The 25,952-nt window shown below is 38.8% G+C and overlaps 1 protein-coding gene across 2 annotated transcripts; it reads left to right on the forward strand.

Annotated features, from left to right (window-relative positions):
* The first annotated feature begins 4,388 nt into the window (after positions 1-4,388).
* On the forward strand, positions 4,389-25,817 carry slc12a4 (solute carrier family 12 member 4). 2 transcript variants are annotated; one of them, XM_046418333.1, is made up of 24 exons: positions 4,389-4,782; positions 13,873-13,970; positions 14,061-14,192; positions 14,562-14,708; positions 15,563-15,617; positions 15,984-16,114; positions 16,256-16,497; positions 16,833-17,047; positions 17,282-17,446; positions 17,814-17,912; positions 18,036-18,093; positions 18,207-18,381; positions 18,645-18,763; positions 18,946-19,044; positions 19,247-19,366; positions 19,538-19,642; positions 20,578-20,746; positions 21,442-21,637; positions 21,998-22,167; positions 22,435-22,566; positions 22,885-22,992; positions 23,217-23,404; positions 23,554-23,687; positions 23,811-25,817. In XM_046418333.1, the coding sequence occupies exons 1-24, from the start codon at positions 4,647-4,649 to the stop codon at positions 23,900-23,902; spliced, it is 3,285 nt and encodes a 1,094-aa protein (XP_046274289.1). In that variant the 5' UTR covers positions 4,389-4,646; the 3' UTR covers positions 23,903-25,817. The 2 variants fall into 2 exon arrangements, with proteins under 2 accessions (XP_046274289.1, XP_046274370.1); XM_046418414.1 differs by lacking the exon at positions 4,389-4,782 and adding an exon at positions 12,523-12,734.
* Positions 25,818-25,952: the final 135 nt, after the last annotated feature.

A 25,952-nucleotide genomic window follows, 5' to 3' on the forward strand; every position in this document is an offset into this window, starting at 1 on the left:
TGTGGGATATGACCGACAATTTAAACGTAATAATTTTATTTAATTTCTAACCTCTCCCAAACAGAAGAGCATTGATATTTTCCTAGCTCTCTTGGTTTTGTTTCTTCTCTTTTGAGTGAGCCACAAGAGACTGGTTATCTTCTGGATTCCCAGAATACTGCCTGTTTACATTTTCACAGTAGCATGAAATTTAAAAAACCTGTTTCATCTGTGATCTCTGTAGCTGTATCTTTTACCACACACACTGACTGAGCTTTACCACGGAAAGCAAGCCATTCATTTGAAGATCTCAAAGTTAGGGGAGCCTGACATATTGGTGTGGAATTTGAGATGTCTGCCACATTACAACTCATCACAATGAATACTATATGCCCAAAAAATTAGAATGACAATAGTGTTAATTACAGGAGGAACCTGTCTGGGTTGAAGCTATGGGTGAAAAGGTTCATGTCTGGTCTGTTTGTTGTCTCTTTTATTTGGTTGCCGTTTGAAAGACACAGTGACAGATTATCATGCCTCTTTAATAGTCAATAAGCTATTTAAAATAATTAAATAAAATAACCAAATAAAGAATTCAGTTGCAGTGAGGTGCTGGCATGTGTCATTAGTACTTCGGCAGCTGCTCTTTTCAGTCAGATGAATGCAGTCGTTTGTATCTGAGTTTTTATAGGGGGATTATAGGAAATATAACTGTAGGCTACATTATTGGAAAATGCTATGAAATGTATACCCTGAGCTTAAATAAATGTATCTTTAACCTGTACCTTTAACCTGTAAATCAGGTTAAGGTACAGAAGCCTACTCATAACAAAGAGGATAATGCACAGCCATAAATTAATGCAAGGCAAGTTTTAGGCGATTACCGCTTGGAGACGAGTAGTAGGCCTGTAGCGTCAAACAGAATAGTGCAATGCATTATCACAAAAGGGGAGCAAATACTTTATCCAGGCTCAAATTTCTGAGAGATAAAAAATGTCCCACTGGCATGCTAAATATCTCTTCATGCAATATCGAAACTGATGTTATGGATATGTTGTGTGTTCTTAACAAGTTGCTCTCAGTCCCCAGCCTCGTGAACTGGAAAAGCTGCTTTGGACACAATACAATACCATGGGCAACCTTTCAGTCACCAGAACAGTCAGGCTGCATGGCATTCATCGTCCACAAAGACAGATCTTCAGTGCAAGAGACAAAGTGAAAGGGCCCCTGTGGCCACGTCATGCTAATGATGGCAGCCGAAGGTAATTGGATAGACTTAAGTCCCCTCAGGCACAGTATTAGAAAATCCTAATCAATGTCACTAGTAGAAAGACAAGGGGAGCTTAGATTTCACAACCAATTAGATCTGGCCATGCAGCTAAGTACCATTCATCCAAAATGCAGACAACCCCTTCTTTCAGACTATAGTCTTCAAAGTTTTTCTTTATCACATGAAATTCTTTGAATGTAGACAGAATGACTGTGGGAAAATATGGTTGTAAAACAATGAATAATGCGTTAAAGGGTGAATATTTTACATGGCAGTTTTCCACAATCTCTGACAATGACATAACCAATTACCACAATGGTTTAAAAAGATGTAAGTATTCAAACTAAGAATAACTTAACAATGGTAAATAGGGAACACGCACTATGCCTTTCAGCACACTTGTCTGGACTCCAATTAATTAATCAAAGTGGCAGCCCCGTCACCACAATTCAAAATAAGCTGCTGTCTTAATGGATTCACTCACATAGAAACATAAAATGTCTAATATCTAGTTTGAATCTTCATGATTATTCTATAAATCATATTGACCAGAAGTGAAAAGGTGTTTTTCAGGATTATGTCCTCTTTCTGTCATCTGTTGTGAGTTCTGATTATCTCAGAATGTAACCCTTTGTAACGCTATATTTGTTAGATATTAAATATCTGACTCCTTGAGGAGATCACTTACTTTTTCACCAAAAGCTGACAAGACCGAATGCATTTTCAGAAATATGAGATGTAATACTGCCATCTAGTGGATATTCATAATTGCAGTTCACCAATTGAAAGCACAATATTAAGTAAGAAGGGTGGCCAAAAGATGGAGAATGAACAATGGTTAAATCCTTAGGGTATAAAAACAACTCATCTACTGACATCACAGGGGTTTCAGTGCCATTTGGACACATGAAAAGACCCTGACCCCGAGAGGCAAAACAGAAAAATGTAGTCATTTTTGAATATATTTTAAATCTAGTGGGAAACAGCACACATACTTGACATCTTAACACAGCCAATCATTTGTCATTTAGCACTATCATTTGTTGAAAGAATTATATTTATACATCCATCTGTTCTTTGAGGTGGAGTGAGAGGCATGATCTGCCCTTAATTTTAATCTTTTACTCTATCGTGCACGATCAGAAGTGACACAGGGCCAGCCCAGGACAAATGTGAGAAAGCTCCATCACAGTACTCTCTCACCTCAACAGACTTGTCACCAGATCTACAACTCTCTTCTCTTCATGTTCTTTAAACAAGCTGACCCTCATGGGCCTCATGTTCCCTGGGACCTGCCCCTCCTGCTTACATGTCTTTCCACAAGGCCGAGTAATTGTGGTGGACCAGGGCCTGCCTCCTTGCCTGCTGCTCACTGACCCTCACTTGTACACAGCACCACATGGGTCAGTCAGTGTAGGAAATTGCCCTATATGGTTTATAGAATCCCACTGGTGCTGCTTTGCCATGTCAGCAAGTCAGTCAGGAAAAGAAATTACTTCCATTACTTGACAGACAGCCACAGACTGTCTGGAAAGAAGAGAGAAAATGTGATACATGATTCATTTTATTGTGGGGCGAGGGTACAAACTACTGAAGAATGCTGAAATTTATAAACGCAAAAAAGGGAAAATAAAACTTGTAGCTATATTTCTAGGGGTTACTAACTTGTACAGTATGGCAATTCGTAAAATGTACATATCAACACTTGGCAGTTGGATTTACAGATGTTACAGAGGCCATTCTAAAACGTTTACTGAAATGAACTCTCCTTTAAGGGTTTTTCCTATATTTTTATTAAACTTTCAAAAGGGCCTCTTTTTAATTTACTGCAATTTGCTGTGAGATTATGGTATTGTGGTTGTTACTACATAACACAAAGAGCACAATGTGTCCACACAATGCAGATTTCTCATGCAAAGCATATCTCTACGTGTGGTGACAGAGGCGCCCTCCGTGTATTGGACTTTACATATAACATGGACAATCATCTCATGTGAGCTTAATGCCCTGAGTGATAACCAAGACTTTTTATCAGTAAATGACTCTTATAGTATTTATTTTCCGTTTTTGTACTGGAGGACAAAGTCAGGATTCAAGGATACACTTTTTTAACTGGGTGTAATTACTGTAATATCTAAGTTACTCATTTTGTCTTATTTGACTGGTTTGGCTTGTCTACCAGAATATGGTTTTAAATTATTTAAATTAATAAAAATATTAGAAAGAAAATATATTTAATGTTTTACCCCATCAAGTTCATTGATCTTTGTGAATATATGCTTATTCTGAATTTGATGCAGCAACATGTTTCAAACAAGTCAGGACAGAAGCATCAGGAGACTGGGAAAGTTGTGCAGCACCTCAGCAAATTGAGTGAATCACTCTTTTCTTTTTTTTTCAGTGTTTTTTTTTTCTTCAAATGGAACTTATAAAAATGTAAAAATAGCAAGTAAATCACCCAAGATACACACAGTTTACAAAGCCACTGCTATTCAAACAGAGCAAGTCCTAAAGTGCCTTGAACAGGACCTCTCTAATAACAGCCTTAGGGGTCTTTGATCTGCTGCTTTTATGGTCTGAGAGTATTCTTGGAGAGAGGAGACTAAACTTTACCTACTGCTAGTGAAGCTAAAGCTGAATCTTTCCTCATAGCTTCAACAGATGCTCAGTGATACTCGTCATTCCAATATTGTCATTTAATGATTTTTATCATTTTATTTTGCAAATGTTGGAGAAAAAGCTTAGTTTGAAATTCTGATTGACCACTGGGTCAAAGGTTGACATGATGTTCAGCTGTTTTAACAGTTGGAATGGGGGCTGGGATCATTTGCTGTTTCCTCTCTTTTTGACAAGAAGTCTTTTTTCTTTCTTCCCTTCCCTCTCTTTTCCACGCTGTGCTTCCCCTTTACCAGTGTAGTTTGATTATTTTCCAAACTGCCACGTCGCTGTGCGTGTTTTGGGGAAGGCCTACATAAACAGAGGACTGTCTGTATGAACCTTGGACAGACAAGGTTCACTCTGTTAGCTGCCATCATGACACAGAAGACGGCAGAAGTGGGTCGCCCTGCACTCTCCCACCCCCTCAGTCTTCATGACTCAGGGATGACAATGCTGACTCTTCTAACGGAACTGTGCAACATAGGTCACTCCTATCCCTTGTGCAGGTATGTGAGTGTCTTTCCAAATGTATCCTCAAGACCTCCATACCCTTTCTGTTCACACAAAAGGCCCAGAAGGGGCTGGCCTGTGGGCGGGGAGTATGATAATACCCTTCAGAGGAAGTGAGCGCAGTGTAGTGGAATGTAGCTGCCATTAGTGGGAGTTGAACTGAGGCTGGCTAACAGCTAGCCTGCTATGTTGAGTCTGAGCTGGAAACGCAGAGAAGAGTGATGAAAACATGCCTCACTTCACAGTGGTACCAGTGAAGGATCAAGCTCAGTCCAGCTATGACAGTTTAGAAGGGATTAACTGGGTGGATTACAGGGACACTGGACAGGACTATCCTGATCATCAAGATACTGTCAGCTCTGATGGTAAGTCTCACAACTTTTACTAAGCTCTTTATCTCTCTGCTTGGAAACAACATCACTAATTTGAAAGTTGTAAAATCTGCCCTGAAAGTGATACTTCGTGAGTTTGGCCACATGGGAGAAGCTTTGTTTTGTTCTGAGAGGCTTCTTAACAGCTGGTTGTATGGTTACCATGGCAATTCTCCATGGCTAGAGAGCAGTTTTCCTATAGCAGGCAGGTCTGTTTTTGACAGCTCACTTTGCTTTAGGTTGTGCAAACACTTCTTTTATCATTTCAGAGTATTTTTTGCTGGCTGTGGAAGCCTTTTTTCAAATAAACTCAGAGACAGATGAGTAACAAAGGGAAAACAATGAAAGGGGTGAGACCAGTGGGGAAAGGCACAACGGGGGTGGGATTGTGGTAGGGGGGGCAGTACACCACCGCAACACGAAAAGGCCTCAAGAGCTTCCTTGCACAAAAGATGGAGCTTTCTTTGTGCCAGGGAAGGATTTCCTTTCACAGAGATTGGCTGCTCAACAACACAGCAGCAGATTTCTCCCTCCTTACTTCTCTGTCTCAGCTTGTCTCACACTGTCATTCACTTGTGTCTCCACTGTATCAGCATGGAAAGAGAGGGGGCAGTCCCCTACAAAAGAGAAAAGGAGAACAAGGAGAGGAGCCTGTGGGATTATGTGAAAGCAGTGCTGATTTGAGGGAGTGAACCAACTGAAGGAACAGGGTTTTTTAATAAAAGACACACACGGGTGTGGCTTTAAAGTGAAGCACCCACGCTTTCCGAAGGACCCAGAGGGCCGGGCTGGGTACAAAAACCACACACTGACTGGCCATCCACTTATATTACAGTACTGTGAAGTGGTGAATGTCATGCTGACAGTGAGCTGCTTACAGCTCAACATCAGAAAGAATGCAAGGGTGAAGACTCAGATGACTAGCTGTTAAAGAGCCAGAGTGTGCTTTTCTCTATATTTGTGTATAAATGAGTGAGTATCAAACAATATGTATCAAACAGTGCCATGCAGATGGTCTATGCTTCTGCGAACCACAGAGTTCAACCAAACTGATATTAGAAGTGTAACAAGAAGGAATCTCAGCACATGTTGCCCTAGCTGTCTGCTTGAATATTTCTGGAATTCATTGAAATCACCCTTTACAGCCAAGCATTCTCAAACTGCAGAAATGCCCTTTAACTCACTTAAGATACTGCAAGTAATAGTACTTTGTAAGTGTTAAAAAGTGATGGCTCAAATGCAGTCTAAACTAAGAACTTTGGACCGGGCTTTGATGATGACACGAAGGGGAAGGAAAAGCAGGTGTCCTGCTATAACCCTCAAAGATTTATGGGTGCACTTCATACATGCTTGGGGCTGTCTCCCTTTTCTTCTTGCTGTCATCATTCTGTCTAATTCACCCAAGCCTGAGCACAACAAAACTTAGTGGAGAGTTGCAAGGATGACTACATGCTGGGGTGGACAGGGTGAGGAGGAGGGCAAAAAGGAGAAGGAAGTGGAACTGTGATGAATGATGAGATGGCAAAAGCCACAAAGTATGTTACTATTTAGTTTCAAACACATGTGGGAACTAAACAGTAATGGCTACTGAAGTAATGTAGTTGACTGCATTTTTAAAGGATCTCTATAGTGTTTTTAAAGAATGGATACAAGTCATTTAAACATACAGTTTAAAGTTATTTTTGCACATATATTCACATTTTCAAAGAAGTGCAGAAGGACATTTCTGACATATTTTGTGGTGTTAGTTAGTTTTTTGTGCAACTTTAGTTTTACAAGTAGCATTTATATTAGATACTTAAGCAGAAAAATGTTGGGTAGGAAAGTAATTGTGATATAACAGTCCAAAGTGGCGGCGTGTACTGAATGATTTCACCATGGGAGTGGTGGCTTGGGTATGGTACATGCTGTCAGCTACAGTGTGACGTCTGCACTGCAGTTTGGAGGAAGTGACACAGTGCAGAGTCTGTTTCAGCCAGTGAACTTAGCTCTGTTCAGGACAGGACCAACACTGTGGTCACTGTAATAGTGCTGTATTCCAGAGCAAGAGCAGCTACCCTGAAATAGGTTTTACATTTGTAGGGGAGGAGGGTGTTCCATAGTCTTGTCCTTCTTAGTTTCTTGCTGCTGTTTGATATGCAAACACGATAGAAAGAGAGTATATGTGTATGTTTGGAACAAAACCCCAGCTTTGCTTGGCATTTTATTATTTCACCAAAGGCTGGATACAATTTTGTTTCATTCATTTTCCTGATAGTAAAAGTCAGAAGATAAGCAAACATTTCATCTTTTTAAGGTCTGCATAAAGTTCCTGTTTTAATTATATAAAAAGAAATATCTGCTGGTTTGATGAGTGCTTCCAATTTGTAACAATTGAAATATAGGATCATCAACTATATCTTCAACTACAGAATGAATAGCCTTGAAAGAGGTTCAACAACTTGATGATCCCCTAACTATAGTTATTAAATGTTAGCATGCTAAAATGCTAAACTAGATGATGAACAAAATAAGCATACATGTAAAACATCAGCATTGTCAGTTTGAGTATGCTGGACTCACATATCTCCAAGCATGTCTGTAAACTCTTTTTCATCAGCTGTGTTCATTACTTTTTAATTGCCCTTTCTGCATTTCTGTAGATGTTGATTCACTGATGTTGACCGTGGTTAATATTATTGTGATCATCCATGAAGTTTGTTAGGTGTAATGTGAGACTATTGTTTTGCTCACTTTATTTTATCTGAATGATGCAAGAAATTCACATATCAAAAATAAGAAATTTTGTCTCGACATAGTAGTGCTTAATCTCAATCTTTAAGACCTGATGTGGATGTCCCTTGTATCAAGTCAAAAATAACTCAAAGACAAAGTTGCTTGTCAAGAAAAGGCAAGTGACAATTACCTGAATTAAGTCAAAGGATCTTTCTTAAAAGTACTAGATTGTCAATTTATACTAAAAACAGGGCCATCTAGACTTTATATCTTAATTGAAGGTTATTTCACTTGGTTCGATCATCAGTGTTACCTCAAACCCCTGAGAAATTATGTAATGGGTAAAGGATTTGCAGAATGCTGCTGTGTTCCCTCTCGGATTCAGGAGGTGAGCAGGTGAGCATTCCTGCCAAGCTGTCTGGCATGCCACTAAGATATCCCTTGAGAGATAAACACACTGTGAAGGAGCAGAAATGTGGAGCTGATGACAGAGATGGAACAAATTCAAACAGCCACACACAGAGAGAGAGAGAGAGAGAGAGAGAGAGAGAGAGACCAATCTCTGAAAAACAGCCCCCATAAAGAGCTGTGTCTGAATACATTTGTCTATATAGCGTATTAGTCATCCATTATTTCCTATTATGCAACTTACCATCTTACCATCCATTCTTCTGCCATGTTTGCTCTGTCTGCTCATTTGCATCAAAGTGGTAACAGGACAGGCAGAGCAACTCAGATGCTGTTTTTTTTTCCACTGTGTAGTCCAGCTCTCAGGATCCCCCAGCAATTGAATGCAGTCACTATCTCCTGGGTCTAGTGGCTGAAGGTCTTCTTTACTCCTTAGCTTTAGACATTAAACAAAGATAAGCAGCAAACATACAGTGCTAGCCATGAAAACATGATTAGTTTATTAGCCGTACATTAATGATTTTAACTGTGGTTCTCTTGAGCTTATAATGAATGGAAATCCTGTGAGACATGTTTCGACAAACTGTATTTACAAGATAAGAGAATGAAGCAGAAAACTATTGCTGCTTGTAGGCAAAATTTGGCAATTCAAGTTGAGCAGGTTTTTGAGTATTTCCAAATTGCCAGACAGATGTTTATTAACAATACTTGTCATGATGATTATAATGTGAGAAAAAATTGTAAGAAAAGTAGAAACATAGTTTTGTTTTATTACATTTTCAAAGGCCTCGCTACAAAATGTTTAATGTTCTGTCATCCTACAACTTTATTTTTAGACGTAAACAGAGTAAAATGAGATATGAAATGAACAACAATGCTGTCAAACCAATGTAGTATCACAGCAGTCTGTCAAGAACTCATGAAATATAATCTAAGGTATTCACCTTCACATTCATAAAAAGTCAACCCATGAAATACTGATGACATTTAATCTTTAGGTTTCCTGTTCTGTTTGTAACTCAGTGCCGTGAGGCCGCAGTAGTCAGTTACGGTGCAATCCATTAGTGTATGGGGAGAAAATTCACTGCTTTTCAAAGCTTGTCTGTGGACATGAGAGACAGAATCAGAATCAGAAGCCTTTATTGCCATTGTACTGCCATTGTATTGCCAAGGAATACAACGAAATGGTAACAGTCTTGGAATGGTGTTATTCTAAATCTACATTTAAGTATGTAAAAGACAAGACAAGACATTTTTCCCATTTTTACAAAGGGCTTTACATAACATCATAGCAACATCCTCTGCCCTTAGACCCTCACATCAACTAAGGAAAAACTTCCAGAAGAAACCTTTAACAGGAAAAAATGGGAGAAACCTCAGGGTGGATACAACAGGACACAACTTGTACTCTAATGTATTTGTAAGTATTAAAATATTGCTGGTACTAATGACTAAACATAAATATTTAACCTTGTTTACTTTCATGGTAGTGTGCTGTTTGGGACATTAATATTCAGTAGGTCATCTGCATATAACAAGGCAGTGACTTTCCATCTGTACCTTAGACTACAGTTTATGAACTGTGTGGGTAGCAAATGTACAGCTTAAACTCCATTAACTGCTCAAAATCATTTTGTGAAGACACTGCAGATAGACAATTCTCATGTATAAGTCACACTTGGTTTAGTCATTAGCTCTACACGCACTGATAAACACGCAGTTAATTGTGTCTTTTTGAAAGTCTGTTGTACGATGCACCTCTTCCCGTCCATCTTTACCCCCTGAGGTTGAGCTGCCATCCTTTACTCATCATTAGCACACATCAAAGCTAATATGTTTTGCTGTACTACTCAGCAGGTTAGCATTCCTCTGCTCTTTTTCAGATTCACCTCCGCATGAAACACAGCCGTTACAGTTAACACTGGCCAATTGCAACAGCAGAATTACATTGTTTTATAACTCAGACCAAAGAGGAGAAAATAGCACAGTACACCACACAATTTTATATTAAGCTATTAGCAATCTTTTGGAAAATAATTAAAATATTTTAACTTGCATTTGCATTTCACGACAATATGCACTCAGAAAATATGCTGACCTTTCTATCACAGGGTAGGAAATGTGCATCCTACTGGGCAGTTCATTATGAAGCTAGGATTTGCTGCCTCCACAGGGATGTGCCAAACTATAACTAATATGATGTTAGCTGGCTTAGCTCTTTACTGTATCCAAAAGCAAACTCATAATGACCCAACCGAGCTTTGATTTAGTCAGATTTTGGACTTCCACAAAATCTGCTTATGAGTAACAGAAATGAGTTCATGGTGGTAGGTTTCACATAGTCATAGTTCCAAATAAGTCGTGTCAAAGTTTTCAGTGATTGAATTGTTTGCTCATTCACTATTTTGTAACGCACAGCAGATTGAGACAGCGGAGTGCAGACGGTTGTGCGAGGTCAGTGTGGCTCTGAGAGTGACTACTTTGTTTTACAGGCCCAGGAACCTAATGAACTGAACACGGTGGACAAAATAGAACAGTTGTACCTTTAACCATTTGTGCTGCTCCCATACAATCATGTTTGTCCAACCCAGGGGTCACATCTAGCTATGCTTTGAAGGCGTGTAGTGTGTATAAGCAAATGACACACACTTAAATTCTCATACTCTAATTTAGTCTACACATACATAAACAAACGCATACACAACGCCTCCAAACACACAATAGGTGGAGCATTCTTGCCAACTAACTGCGCAAAGTAGAGTGGGCTAAGCTGTGCGACTTCTCTGTCTCTCTGTGTTAAGTCTTAAATGTTTATTAAAGAGGAAGCTTAGCAAAGAGGCTTTTTCAAACTCTAAGAAGCTAATTGGGCAGCGATATGGTTTTCCATGTGTAATCGGCTTTAAAAGGTGCAGACACCATGTTGTTAGGTTTCTTTCTCTCTTGAATAGTGGTTTTGAAAATGTTTCTTTGAAAGATCTCTGTAAAATCTCTGATTAATTCAAATATACACTGTGCAGTCTAGATAAGGTAAACTAATGACCTGTTTGGAGAAAAGTGTTGAGCAGGAGCTGCTTTCTGGAAGATGTTTGTTGGACCTGTATCAAACCATTAATAATATTGATTTAGTACAACATTTGCTCCAAGTTTGTTTGGATTTGCTTAGAAGTCATGTTCTTTGCACTTTGAAAAGACAATGTACCACCTTCTCTGGGAATTGATCTAGTTGTAAATACACAGCAAATTGTATCCAGACAGCCCTGACACGAAGGCAGTCAGAGTTTTCTTGTTGAACTGGAGCTGCAATTTAAAGTTGGGAGACAAAAGTAGTTTATCTGTTGCCTTGGACGTCCACACATAAGAGCTCCTGGCTTTTATGGCAATTAGAAATACAAAAGTTCAGATCATATTCAAATCTGTCTAAAATGCTACTGAACACAGTGTATTCTTCTTAAAATACTTGTCTTTTATCTATTCATGTCGTGGCTGTAAGTCCAATATCCAGTCCTCCACATCACTTTATGCACTTTACACTTTTCTTTTGTTGAGCAACCTCAGCAAAACAAATTCTCTTCAGAAAACAAAGAGTAAAAAGATACAATATCTTGAATGTTTGACTCCAGATAGTTAGAAGAAAGTAAAAGTCACATACACAGCTGCTTAAGTGGTCTGCTTGATGCATCTTTCTGTAAATGTGTCAGTTCTACAGTCCAGAAAGTCTCTGATCTATTGGCTGAGGTTGTGAGCTGTTTTGGTGGGGGCACAGGTGACATGTTGGTACACGTCTCTGTAAAGCCTCTCTGCTGTTCTCTGCACACAGCATGACTCTTGTGTGTCTTTCATAACAAGTCAGTTAATCTTTAATCTTTTTAGTTAGACATTTAATGTCAGGTTATTAACAAGAGACCCCCACTGTCTCCTCAGCCCCTTTGTAAACATGACTTTCATTGTGCTGGTCCAACAAATGGAATGAGCCGGAAGCTGAACTATTTTAGGTTTTGGCATTAGGGTGTTCATGTGGAGCAGAGCGTTTGGATCAGCATTGTCTGAGCAACAGTTCCTACAAGGACACATCTGAACATATCTAATATTATAGATAATTATAGAGCTGCACCCATTTACATTGCCCCCAACTAGTTGTTAGTTGGGAGCAATGCTAGTTTAGTGCTGTTTCATCTGCAGTTGTCTCTCCTCAGAGTTGTGTCAAGCACAGATGTTGTTTTTTCCCCTTGCCAATGACAGCAAGATGACACTAGAGGACAGTATTGGAATTGTATTTGCTCTTATCCCTCTCCAAGCATCGCTGTAGCTGTGTAGCTGCTGGGGTTTGGAAAGACAGACCAGTATTAATTTGGCCTCCATGTGTCTTAAGTTTTTTATACTTTTGCATACATAAACAGGAATACTTTTTGTGGCAGCCCATGCTTTAATTACTTATATAAGTTAAATAAGTTATAATAATAACTTATTTCTTTGATACATTCAGATTTATCCAGACTAAACATTATTACAGAATACAGTTTTAAATAAAACTGTATTTCTTTGACATACCTGTCTATACCTGTATGTCTGTGAGTGAGTGAGTGAGAGAGAGAGTCATTACCACTTCCCACTTTGTCCTCCACTCCCCACCTCTCACCCCCTCACTGTGCACCATGTGTCAGATCAGGCCTCTGAATGAGTATTCACCCTGGGTGACTGAGTGTCCTGGATAGTAATCGACAATTCCCCAGGCTGCGGCACAGAGTACTCAGTTGCAGTCTGCGCACAGCACGTAACTATGCTAACCCACAGTGATACTAGCAGTAGTGGGACACAGAACACAGGTGAGTGAAGACCTGAAAACTACCTTTGAAGCTCAGCCAACTCACTTGCAAAAAAGTGGTTATATTTTCAGTGCAGCTGAGAATATTTTTTGTTATTTCATGCCCACTTGGTTAGCTGGCAGACTTTTTTGTAGGATTAATTTGGGTTCTGAGATTCTGCTGTTAAGGTTTACATGCTCTAATAACCCAAGGTTAGGTAATTTTAGGTAATGAGGTATGTGCATGGCTGTGAGTGTGAATGTGTGAGAGAAACTTTGCAGGGCTACTTTGCGTGCAATAATTGCCCCAGGCACTGTGCTCATCTCTGCTTGATTCTTTTCTTCAAAAGCAGAATTTAATGAGAGTAAAAGCTGATTATATTGCTTGTTTATCACCTGGACTTTGCTTTGTCAGTCTGTGCGGCTCTTGGCCTCCCACAGCAGCTTCACTGCATGACTTGTGGTTCTAAAGGTTGCTGCTACATGGGGATTATTAGATGTTTGAATGATGACTAATCCTGACAGGTAAAAGCTGATTGAATATTGGAATTGATTGCCCTGGAAAAAATAAAATTGGTATAAAAGATGATTTATATGCAATATTTGCACTACACAGCAACTAAATGCTGTTTGTGAAACCGTTTTATCAAGTACTACAAAAACTAATGTAATGATGCCTGTAATTTTCACTCTTTTAGTGGGTCCATCATCCTTTGTAATAGTGAAACTCATCTTTAATGTAAACCAAAACCGCATCTTTAATTCTAAAAATGATCGACTTGAATTCTAATAGTATCTTTGGAAGGTTTAGTTAAGTACTCTTTGACACCTCTTTTTTTTCTCATTACATTAAAGAAACTTGTGAATCAGTGTCAGATACTTTATACTGTCCATGAAAGTTTGCTTGTTACACTAAATAAGTGCCTGACAGTGTGGAGGAGATTTGACACACTTTCACAAATATCATTCCTCTGTCTAATCAATGAAACACATTAACTTGATGTTGTAGCTACACTGCATGTTACCAGGATGCCTCCTCATAGATAAAAGAGCAACATTTTTTTTTTAAATATTTGGCTTTATAACACAAAGTGTTGGTTAGCTAGAAATCAACTTTGTTTTTATTGTTTGCCATAAATCTTTTTTCCTCTCTCTAATAGGACATGGTAATCATAAAGAAGACAGTCCATTTCTCAGCAGTGCTGAATCCGCAGGCAAGAAGAATGACTTCTATGACAGAAACCTGGCTTTGTTTGAGGTCTGTTGTCTTTACTAGCTAATACTTCTGTCAGATGACAAACCTAAACCAAAGTCATTCGTTTAACCTCTTCTCTTTTTCTCCCTCCAGGAAGAGCTGGACATTCGGCCAAAGGTTTCCTCCCTGCTCAGCCGCTTGGTCAGCTACACCAACATCACCCAGGGAGCCAAGGAACATGAGGAGGAGGAGAGCGCTCAGGCCTCACGCAGGAAGACCCCCAAGGTCAGGAGTTGTGGGCACAGCAGAGAAAAACTACCCCTCACTGTTTTAATCATGAGTACATGCAGTCATTTGAGGTTTAGAAACATTATACTCCACTTCTAGCTCTTTCCCTGCCTCGCTATCCAAATTCTAGTTTTGTATTAAGACTTGCTGATTGATTGTTTATGAATTGCATGCTCTGCAGTCAGACTGTAGCTGTGCAAGACCAGGATACACGAAAAGAGCTGATAACATGATTGAATGACCTTTAAAAAGCACATCAGTCAATACTAATGATCAATACACTTGTTTCCTGAAATGTCATGGTCAGTATTCTCTCTTCTCTCTTTGCCCGCCTGCCCTCCCTCCTTTCCCCTTTCTCTCCGTCAGTCTCCCAACATGGGCACTCTGATGGGAGTCTACCTGCCGTGTCTCCAGAACATCTTTGGTGTTATTCTTTTCCTCCGACTGACATGGATTGTTGGGATGGCTGGAATCATGCAGTCCCTCCTGATTGTCCTCATGTGCTGCTCATGTGTTAGTATGCACACTCTCTCTCTCTCTCTCTCTCTCTCTCTCTCTCTCACACACACACACACACACACACATGCATTCCACTGTACTTAACACAAACCTCCCTACTATGCTAGGTTGATTAAGCCACCAATGTGGTCCAGCTGTAATTTTTAAACCAGTCAATCAAATCCACTTGGTTGCATAACCATGTGGATTCAGGAATTATTTAAAATACAAAATGTCACTTTGACTTCTGTTTTTTATCCATTATGGTTCCATTAACATTCTTACATAACAAATAATGCGGTTTAGAATAAATATTTAACACTTTTTGTACACAAAGTAATTTGCCAGGCAACAAATGAGAATCTCACTGCTAGTTAAGCATTTGTTAATGATTAAATCCTAATCAAATTTTATAGAATACCTATTTATTAGTTAATTAATAAACAAGTGAGGAATGAATTGGGAACAACTTGATAATGGATGAATAGTTAATAAGTGCTTCCCTAATAATCCTAAATGTAGTGCTGTGAATGATGTATTACTGGAGAACAGATCAGGAGTTCCCATATTAATGAATCATGAGGTAATGATTGAATATGTGTGACTCGATCATACTGATCACTTCCTTAATGAGTGAATCCTGATTGACGCTAGTTTCTATATTAACTAATCATAAACTAATCATTAGCTACTCTGTGAAATTTAATTAGTAGTCACTCATTAACTAAAAATCAGGTAGGAAGCAGTTGATTCCTGAGATGGCAGCAATGCCTGCTTTTAGTTTAATCAGAGAATATTGACATAACACACACAAATTTCCATGACATCTGTATCTGTATATTAATGATATTTTTCCCTTTCCCCTATAGACAATGCTCACAGCTATATCAATGAGTGCCATTGCTACTAATGGTGTGGTTCCAGGTAATACTCAAGTGCATTCGTTTTATTAAAGTCCCTCAGCATCCTTTTATCCAGCACATATCTTTCACCAGTATCTTAATGAATACTTTTGAAGATTTTTTTATTGTTATTATTTTGAACCTGATTCTGTTAAATGGTTCAGAACTGTGCTAGTAATTTGGACATAAACTGCTTATCATATGATGACTTACTGACCTTTGACATCTCCAGTTTCATTCGGGTAGCTGTAGTATATTAGTCTTCCTCTACACATTCTTCCACTTGGGGGCAGCAGAAATTCACTCTTGTATCTGCTGCATGTAATATAAATTATGGTCTTTCCCAACATGATCCTGCTTTGTGTAACCGTTTGTTTCGCTGTTGTAGCTGGAGGCTCATACTTCATGATTTCACGCTCCCTTGGTCCAGAGTTTGGAGGAGCTGTGGGGCTGTGCTTCTACTTGGGCACCACCTTTGCCTCAGCCATGTACATTCTGGGGGCCATTGAAATCTTCTTGGTCAGTTTGCAAAGATATTATTCTGAGGATATATTCCCGCTCACATTTCTAGGCTCTTAACATTCTTCTGTGTTCCATTACGTGTGTTTTATGTATATGGTATATGCAATAACTGTCCTGCTGTAATTTATTTCTCCTCAGAAATATCTGGTCCCGCAGGCAGCCATCTTTCACTCGACAGAGCCCCCTGGGAGTGACAGTGCCATGCTAAACAATATGAGAGTCTATGGTTCTATCTGCCTAAGCCTGATGGCTGTGGTGGTTTTTGTAGGAGTGAAATATGTCAACAAGCTGGCTTCTCTTTTCCTCGCCTGCGTCATTATCTCAATTGTTTCCATCTACGCTGGGGCAATCAAATCCATGACTCATCCGCCAGAATTCCCGTAAGTCTTCAGAATACGTTTGCTGGTCTTGTCTTCACCTTGACACACCTTTACCTTCACATAGAATTAGTGGTTTTTATGCCACTAATTGCTTACAGTGTGATTATTCCCTCAAATAGTTATTTTCTCTTAAAGTGTATAGTCCATCCTATCAGCATCAGTGTTTGGAAATAACACTGAATTCATTTTTGGTTACAATGTTAGAGAAGAGGATAATTAATAGGATAGAGGATAATTAAGATGATATTAGTGATGGAAATAATGATGACATAATATAGTAATCTAAATCTAATCTAATAGTAATCATTTTAGTTTTGTCCCTGCTATTTCTGTAGGATCTGCATGCTGGGAAACAGGACTTTGGTGAGGGATCGCTTTGATGTGTGTTCTAAGACTGTGATAATGGGAAACATCACAGTGCCTAGTCAGCTGTGGGACAGGTTCTGTGCGCCTGGGAACATGAGCAGCGCTCAGTGTGATGACTACTTCATGCAGAACAATGTGACAGAGATACAAGGCATCCCCGGACTGGGCAGTGGGATTATTAGAGGTAATTTTTTCAATAATTGACTGGGGATAAAATATAAAGCATGAGATTTTGGTAGACATTAAAGGTAGCAGCTCCTCATGTTCAAAGTATGTAGTATGTGTAATTATGCCTGATCTGAATGACTGATTATGGATTAGAATACAGTGTTAGTACACCCCTTTGTAATTTGCATATTATGGCATCATCTTCTAATGTTTGTTGCCATTGTTTTAAATGTCTGTTCTCTGTGGTTAGAAAACATGTGGGGCAACTACCTGCAGAAAGGGGACATCTTAGAGAAACCAGGACTGCAGTCAGTGAGCGTCCATGGTGGCCCAGAGAACTTTGGCATGTATGTGTCCGCAGACATTGCAACATCTTTTACACTCCTGGTGGGGATCTTCTTCCCGTCTGCCACAGGTAGGTAAGTGCTGTTATGGCACAAACCTCAGTCTACAGTTTGTATTAAACAGCTAAATTATTTTTTCAACATAGATTACATTAAATCTTAAATCATTTTAAGGGATGATCTGATTGAGACAACTGATGTGGTGTAAAGAAGAGTTTAACCCGTTATAAATCCATAGTGTAGACATGATTTTTGATTCAATATATAACTTTAGCCACCTGCTGTGTTGCCTTTTGTTTTGAGAAATAACAGTTAAACTTATCGGCAGATGCTGAAAAATAGGGAAGTTTAACCTCCCAGTAATCCAGACAGCAGGGGGCAATGTTAGACAGATTTTACATTTTCTGTGTCTCATCTGCTGTCTGTTTCTTTGTATAGGTATCATGGCAGGCTCTAACAGATCTGGTGATCTCCGTGATGCTCAAAAGTCCATCCCTGTGGGAACTATTTTAGCTATTACTACTACTTCCCTTGTGTGTATCCTTATTTTGTTGACTACACACAATAACACCAATAGTCTTGTTCCTTCAAACAGGATTGGAAGCCAGATTTAATATACATTTTTGTGTCACCTTAAGCTCCTTAATCTCTTGTATTCAGATTTAAGTTCTGTGGTCCTGTTTGGCTCTTGCATTGAAGGAGTAGTCCTTCGAGACAAGTAAGTTAATTTGGGTTAATTTGGTACTGCAAGATAGTAAATTATCAAAGCATTTTTTGTAAAGTAAACCAACTTCATACTAAAAGTCTCATTCAGTCAGCATTTACTTGCAGGTTTGGTGATGCCGTTAGAAAAACCTTAGTGGTGGGGACACTCTCCTGGCCGTCTCCGTGGGTTATTGTCATTGGCTCCTTCTTCTCTACGGTCGGGGCAGGCCTACAGTCCCTAACTGGGGCTCCTCGACTGCTACAGGCTATTGCCAAGGACAACATCATTCCTTTCCTCAGGGTGGGACAGTACACACTGCTGATAATGTTATGTAACCACCATTTTACAGTAAATCACTGGTAGACAGAAATGGCTCCTAATGACCTGACAAACACATGGTAATAGAAAATAGTTATCTCACAGCCGGTTTTAATTATTTACAAAGCATTCAGTATGTCTTACTGGGAATGTTTGCATTTCACTTGCAACCTTATTTGAATATGATACAGTACCAAAGAAGAACAGATTTGCATTGAAGTGTGTTTTTGAATTTTTTATGTCAGGTGTTTGGTCATGGAAAGACTAATGGAGAGCCAACATGGGCACTACTACTGACTGGTCTCATAGCTGAGCTGGGCATCCTTATCGCCTCGCTAGATATGGTGGCTCCTATCCTTTCTATGTAAGCATATAAGAATATGAAATACATCAACTACTTATTCCACCTACCCCTTATATTCATTTCTCTCTGACATGTTTTGAACATTATTTTCTTAATTTCCTTCTTAAACCCAAATACACCGCAGATGTCATGACATTATCACCATCAAACAAACTGAAATTCTCCATTTCTTTATTTAACAGGTTCTTCTTGATGTGCTATCTCTTTGTAAACTTAGCCTGTGCAGTTCAGACTCTCTTGCGTACACCCAACTGGAGGCCAAGGTTTAAATATTACCACTGGTGAGTACAACTATACCTATATTTCTATCACACTCCTTCTTCTTCCTAGTCCATTAAAATCACCTGTGTTTCAATGGAAAAGCATCTTTGTATATATTAGTTGCCTTCATGAAGGACCAATGCATTATAGATATGCAAATACAATTACTCTTCTTGATAGACAAAAAAATGTAACTTTAGACTGTATTTGTCACACCTACAGGGCTCTGTCCTTCCTTGGCATGAGTATGTGTCTGGCTCTAATGTTCATCTCTTCCTGGTACTATGCTATTGTGGCCATGGGCATTGCTGGGATGATTTACAAGTACATTGAGTACCAGGGGTATGTCTGGAGTCTATTTAGCATTTGCACCTTTGTTTCTCCGTCCAGTAAATTCCTATATGGTATAGCTGATAATGGTTTTATATCTGAGTTTCTGTTTGAATGCGGGTGGACAGCTAGTTTCTTAAGTTTTCTGTCATCACTTATGTTTGTGTCTTCCACACACAACAGAGCAGAGAAGGAATGGGGAGATGGTATAAGAGGACTGTCCCTCAGTGCTGCACGATATGCCCTCTTAAGACTGGAGGTTGGGCCTCCGCACACCAAGAACTGGAGGTACAGCTACAGCTAAAGGAGATGTTCTGAACATTTTCCAAAAAAGGCCTTTGGATTGCATCTCTTAAGACCACATTGCATGTTGGAATATAAAAGCACTTTTCACATGTGGGTTCAGAAGAATGTTTATATACTATAAATATAAATATACCATAAATGAAGCAGCATCAAACCCACACTGACACCCTCTGACAAATATTTCACATTGTTGTGATTGTACTGCACATGTACACTGCATACTGCACACAATTTAGATGAGATGTTACCACCAGCTGTTATTTGTATTGACACTCAATGAGTGAGGGCCATCTGCCAAGTCGGTATACAAAACAGTTTTGAGAAGTTTTTCTTTTCGTTAGAAGCATTAATACAGTAATGCACGTCATTTTTTTCGCAGAAAAGAAAGTCTTGATAGTTTTGATTGTCGAATAAATAACGAATAATGAATGGACGCAATATTATAAATATAAGAAAATGTAAACAAGGCAGCCCAGATTCAGAGTTCAAAACAAGTTTACACATCTAGTTTAAAACTGGGGTAAATTTGGGAAACAAGGGAGAGCCATACAGGTCACATATATAGAGAAATGTCTCAACTGCAATTATTTGACTATATCTCAATACCTGATTCACAAATAATGTAAAAGCAAAAATTATGTTATGTCTAAACAACTATCTAATTAAAACAAAATTTATTCCAATCTATATATCTAATCTATCCAGATGTGTTTTGATTGGTAAATAAACAATCAACATTGTAAAAACAATGATACTCGATGACCATTCAGCTAATCTTTGACTGATAGATGTCGTCTGTATAAATACATCCAATGAAATGCTGTCAATACTTTGGTGACATATCAAAAGGCATGCAAAGACACACTGTTGATTTGGCCCTTTGTCTCATGTTGACTGTCTCTGACTGTGTGCTGCAGGCCTCAGCTGCTGGTGCTGCTGAAGCTGGATGAGGATCTCCATGTAAAATATCCTCGACTGCTCACTTTTGCCTCGCAGCTAAAGGCAGGAAAGGGTCTGACCATTGTGGGCTCTGTCATCCAGGGCAACTTCCTGGACAGCTATGGAGAAATGCAGGCAGCTGAACAGGTAAACACTGGAAAGGGATGTATGCCATACATGCTCTAGACAATTCTCTATTGTGCTGTTTTGCTGGCTGTGCAGCTAATTGTTACAAATGAACACCTTTTGTAGATTGAAAAGTTCAATGAAGTGTGAACATGCTTCTTTGTGAATTTTAATTTTTTGTTACAATTCCTCATGATGTTTTTTTTTGGTTTTTTTTAATCACTTTAATCAAAGGGCATGGCTGGAAACAGCTTGTTGTTGTCTCTGCAATATGGCACCAATGAGCCATTTCAGTTAAATAAGGGACTGGTGCGAGAACATTGTTCATAATGTGATGTGTTTTATAAAGAACAATTGAAGTAATTTTTACTCTTGTTTTTGTGAGAAATGAATCACTCATCCTCTGTACATTTAGCACTAAGCCAATATTCATGTGTTGCATTCAGTATTAGGTGCTATCATTAGTGCTTGTGCTTGACAGAGAGATAGTGAAGGTTTTATGTGTATTAGTTTAATTCCAACCACTGAACAATTGTTTTGCTATTCAGATGTTTGTAGTGTAAATATAAGGCCATACAGCTGCTATAATTTATTGTTTTTCAATAATTTACCTTCAGAGAATTTCTTATTTATGCATCATGCATAGTTGTTTACATACGGTTTGTCTGCTTGTTGTCATTATGGACTGAAGTTCTGTTTGCCCATTTGTCTGCCAGGCCATTAAGAATATGATGGAGATCGAGCGAGTTAAGGGTTTCTGCCAGGTTGTGGTGGCATCTAAGGTGCGGGAAGGTGTTGTCCATCTGATCCAGTCCTGTGGCCTGGGAGGCATGAAACACAACACTGTGGTGATGGGCTGGCCATATGGTTGGAGACAGAGTGAGGACCCTCGTGCCTGGAAGACTTTTATCAGTAAGAGTTTTGCTAAAATGCTGTTTGCGCAACATGATGTTGAAGACCCAGTCAGTATTTGCAGTATGCCACCACTATTAAATATCTGTCAAATTGACTTTGACTGCACTGTGTTTACAGGCATAAATATGTAGTTTTCACAGTTGAATCCTCATGTACAGAACAAACACATCACTGTTACAAACTTGTAATTATAGTTACTGTTGGCCTGAAAAAGCTTACATGAATATATTCTTTGGGTATTCTGATATATTTCAGCTGGCTTGTACAGAATGTAGGGTGTGGTCATATTCATTTATAAAGTACTCATCTATACAGAGCAGTTAATATCCATGCCTTCATGTTTTCATCTCTACTCAGACACAGTCCGCTGCACCACAGCTGCCCACCTGGCCCTGATGGTGCCCAAAAATGTGTCCTTTTACCCGAGCAACCATGAACGCTTCACAGATGGTAACATTGATGTGTGGTGGATTGTCCATGATGGAGGGATGTTAATGCTGCTTCCTTTCCTACTCAAACAGCATAAAGTAAGATGACAGATATCTTTGTGCTTAGTCCATTAAGCTACTTTAGAAGTTGTAAAATTTATTCCATAAGTAACCATAAAAAAACCCCTGAATTCTTAAAGGTGTTTTTAAAATTATATATTGTATCCATAGTTATATGTCTATCTATATAGATTTCTCTCAATCTTTCTCGATCTCTATCTGTCTGTCTGTCTGTCTCTATCTCTCTCTTGCCTAACTTGCTCATTATTAAGCTAGTGTCAAGACATGGTTATATTTGTAAATTAGGTTTGGAGGAAGTGCAAGATGCGCATCTTTACCGTAGCCCAGATGGACGACAACAGCATCCAAATGAAGAAAGATCTGGCCACGTTCCTTTACCAACTGAGAATAGAGGCTGAAGTGGAGGTGGTGGAAATGGTGAGAGCACCTCTTACACAAAAGTGAAGACTGAAAAATGGGCCTGTTAAGGTTAGAAACAGCTCAGAATGAATGTAACTCGGTAATAAAAATTGCAACTGAAACCAGATGTTCATTATGCTGAAGCAAAACAGGTTTGTTGTTCACATCAAGATGCCATAAACATGTTTGTTACAATGAAAATTAGTCTCATAATAAAATCTCACTGTTTATCTTGAACTACATGAACTAATCTCCTTTCATGGTCACTCTGTCCATGTTAAACACGCAAATATGTTTCAGATGGATTTACCTCTAAAATTATGTTTTGTACTTTAGCATGACAGTGACATCTCAGCTTACACCTATGAGCGAACATTAATGATGGAGCAGAGGTCCCAGATGTTGAGGCAAATGAGGCTCTCCAGTGCGGAAAGACAAAGAGAGGTATGTCTTTTGTGTTATGACTGTTTCAGGAATATTAGATTTAAAAATCAGAACATGTTATGCATGATAAATCGCTGAAACTCTTGAAATTTGCTGTGTTTTTATGTTTCAAATTTTCACTCCTGGGTGTCTGTGGTGCAGCTCAAGCTGACTTAGCTCTGTTAACTGCTGTGAGTAGTAGTTTTGGTTGTTACAGTGTATTGACATGTAAATGGCACTCACAGGCCCAGCTGGTTAAGGACAGGCACTCCTTGGTGCGTATGGGAAGTCTATACTCAGATGAGGAGGAGGAGGTGGTGGAGGCTCCTCCAGAGAAGGTTCAGATGACATGGACTAGAGAGAAGTGTGAAGCTGAGAGAAGGAACAAGAACAATGCACCTGAGAACTTCAGAGAACTTATGAGCCTCAAACCGTGAGTTGCATTCAGTCATTTCATGCTAAGCTTTTCATCTTATTTTTGTGGGCTTTTTTGTTTGACACTTCTAGAACTTGCTTTCAATCAGTCTTTCTTATTAGCACAAATCCATTTTACACTTTGTTTCCCCTCTTACTGCACTTCAGGGATCAGTCCAATGTGCGGAGAATGCATACGGCTGTGAAGCTGAATGAGGTAATAGTCAACAGGTCCCATGACGCTCGATTAGTGCTGCTCAACATGCCAGGGCCACCTCGAAATTCAGATGGAGATGAAAACTGTATCCTTTGTCAATATTATCAAAGAGAAAAAGAAAAGAGGTCTTGTATAAGTATAAGGGCACATAAGAAATACAGAAAGTGTAAACTGTTGTTTGATTTTAGTTCTTTAACGTTCACGTCAGACATGGAGTTTCTGGAGGTGTTGACTGAAGGCCTTGAAAGAGTGCTGCTGGTTCGAGGTGGAGGTCGGGAGGTCATCACTATCTACTCATGACCGACTATTAGCTGCAGTACAGGAGCCTCATTCCTCAATAGTATACATTTCACCTCTGGACACAAGGCAACTCCTGCTCTGCTGCCACAGTTTTGGGTAGACACATATTTGACGCTTTTATGTGACATATGGACTTTTGAGTACAAAAGAGGTTTATTCTATTCTTGTAGAATATTGGGCACATTGGTGTGCATATCCACCTGTATGTTCATGGCTCTGCCATTATTTACAAATGAAATTTTCTTCCCTCAGAAATCAAAGCTGTGTCAAATGCAAATTTTAGATATGCATTTCCTCAACTATAAGTCACAAATACCTCTTCATATGTGTTAACAAATCTGCATGTGACGATTTGGCAGGCAAAACTAGTTCTGACTAATACATGTCCATCCATCCATCCATTACTCATGTCTGCTTGTTCTTTTGAGGGTTGCAAGGGGCTCGAGCCAATCCCAGGTACATCCTGAACAGGTCTAGTACACATTTGAACAGATTTTTTTATTATCTTTTGGAGTCAAATCTCTATTTATTTATTTATTTTTTTCAACATTTCCCCACTGAGGTAAATAAAATGTTACTGTAGATAATGAACACAGTGCTTGACGTTGGTTCTGCTGCATACAGTAGGTGGTATGGAATCCAGTTTGTAAATGTGGATACCAGAAGTTATAAGGCAAGTTTTTAAAGAGTTATAAGTTATGTTTTTTTTTGACAGATTTTGTGTTGATGATATGAGAAAAAAAACTGTACAGGAATGACTTTTGAACTGTTACGTTTGCATTTTTGCAGCAGACCTGAAAACCTATCTGCACACAACAAAGGGGACTGAGTTTGAAGTAAGAATCCTGATGTTGAATCCCTAATGTTTTCACGAAGTCCAGCCCTATCTTTGATTCTCTGTGGTTGGCATTTTTTTCTGCAGTAGCCATTTTATGTATTTACATTTTGTAAATACCTTTCTACATCCTAGTTTTCATTGTTAGTAGCAGAGTTCACCATTCATGCCATGTGCTTAAATGAACTACACATACCTACAAAGTGAGCTTGTTTGGTTGTAAACACGTGCACCAGGTTTTCGTTCTGACAGAGTAGCTCAAGGAGTGCTTGTTGTAGTATTAAACCTCACTTGCTGTTACAATGATAATCTGACTGAAATCTTGACTTTCGGACCTTATGTCTTTTCAGGTCTTTTTCTAAGAAGCTCAGTATATACCTGTACTTCAGGCCAGCATACATTGTAAAGAAATGCAGTTTATTTTTATGTAGACCAAGTGTTCTGTACAAGGCAACAGTATTTGATAAGGGATAAACAATGAGAAGTTGTACAGTTATTAAAAACAAATCACACAATGTCTGGAAAGCTCCTGTTCTTCCCTTTAATTTTGATAAAAATAATCCAACCACACTTTGTTTTTAAAGCAGCACAGATCAAGGTGGATTAAATAATTTGCCAGCAATCCAAATATACTTGTTTGCTTTTTACATTTTTGGTGCAGTACAGTCTTTAAATGAAAAATCTGAAACTTTATGTCAGTATTTTAGTAAAATATTATGGGATTTAATTTTTGAACTATCAGAGCTATTGGTTTTTGTGAAAATCAAGCATGTGATGTAGAAGTTAATCAAACATCAAAATGAGCTCACCTAGCCAAATTCCTATCAGCTTTGTTTGCAGTATTAAATCTAAATCTTAACAAGACAGGTGACCACACTGCTGCTCTGACTAAGTTAAAAATTTTGTTGCAGTCATTGTCATTTCTATGTGCAAATACTGAAATGAGAAAAACAAAGGCAGTCTCCTGTTTGTCCAAAGGGCATTTTGGCTAACATGAATAATATGCACTATGTTTGTAAACTTTGATAATATCTTACTACGCTGTAAGAAAAAATAAAAAGATCATTTCTTTATAAACTACTACCCCTGTTTTGTTTTGTTGTTATAAAATACTTCTGTATAATATTATAGCAAGAAGAAGAAGAAGAAGAATCAGCTTTATTGACAGTATATATTTTTTACATACACACACTGAATTCGTCTTCTGCATTTGAC

This window comes from Scatophagus argus, chromosome 1, assembly GCF_020382885.2.
Source record: "Scatophagus argus isolate fScaArg1 chromosome 1, fScaArg1.pri, whole genome shotgun sequence".
NCBI classification, from domain to species: domain Eukaryota; kingdom Metazoa; phylum Chordata; class Actinopteri; family Scatophagidae; genus Scatophagus; species Scatophagus argus.

Coding starts and splice junctions, on each gene's coding strand:
- slc12a4 (XM_046418333.1), top strand. CDS start 4,647: ATGCCTCACTTCACAGTGGTACCAGTGAAGGATCAAGCTCAGTCCAGC. Junction 17,447..17,813: donor CTTCTTCCCGTCTGCCACAG/GTAGGTAAGTGC, acceptor TTCTTTGTATAG/GTATCATGGCAGGCTCTAAC. Junction 22,567..22,884: donor AAGTGGAGGTGGTGGAAATG/GTGAGAGCACCT, acceptor TTTGTACTTTAG/CATGACAGTGACATCTCAGC.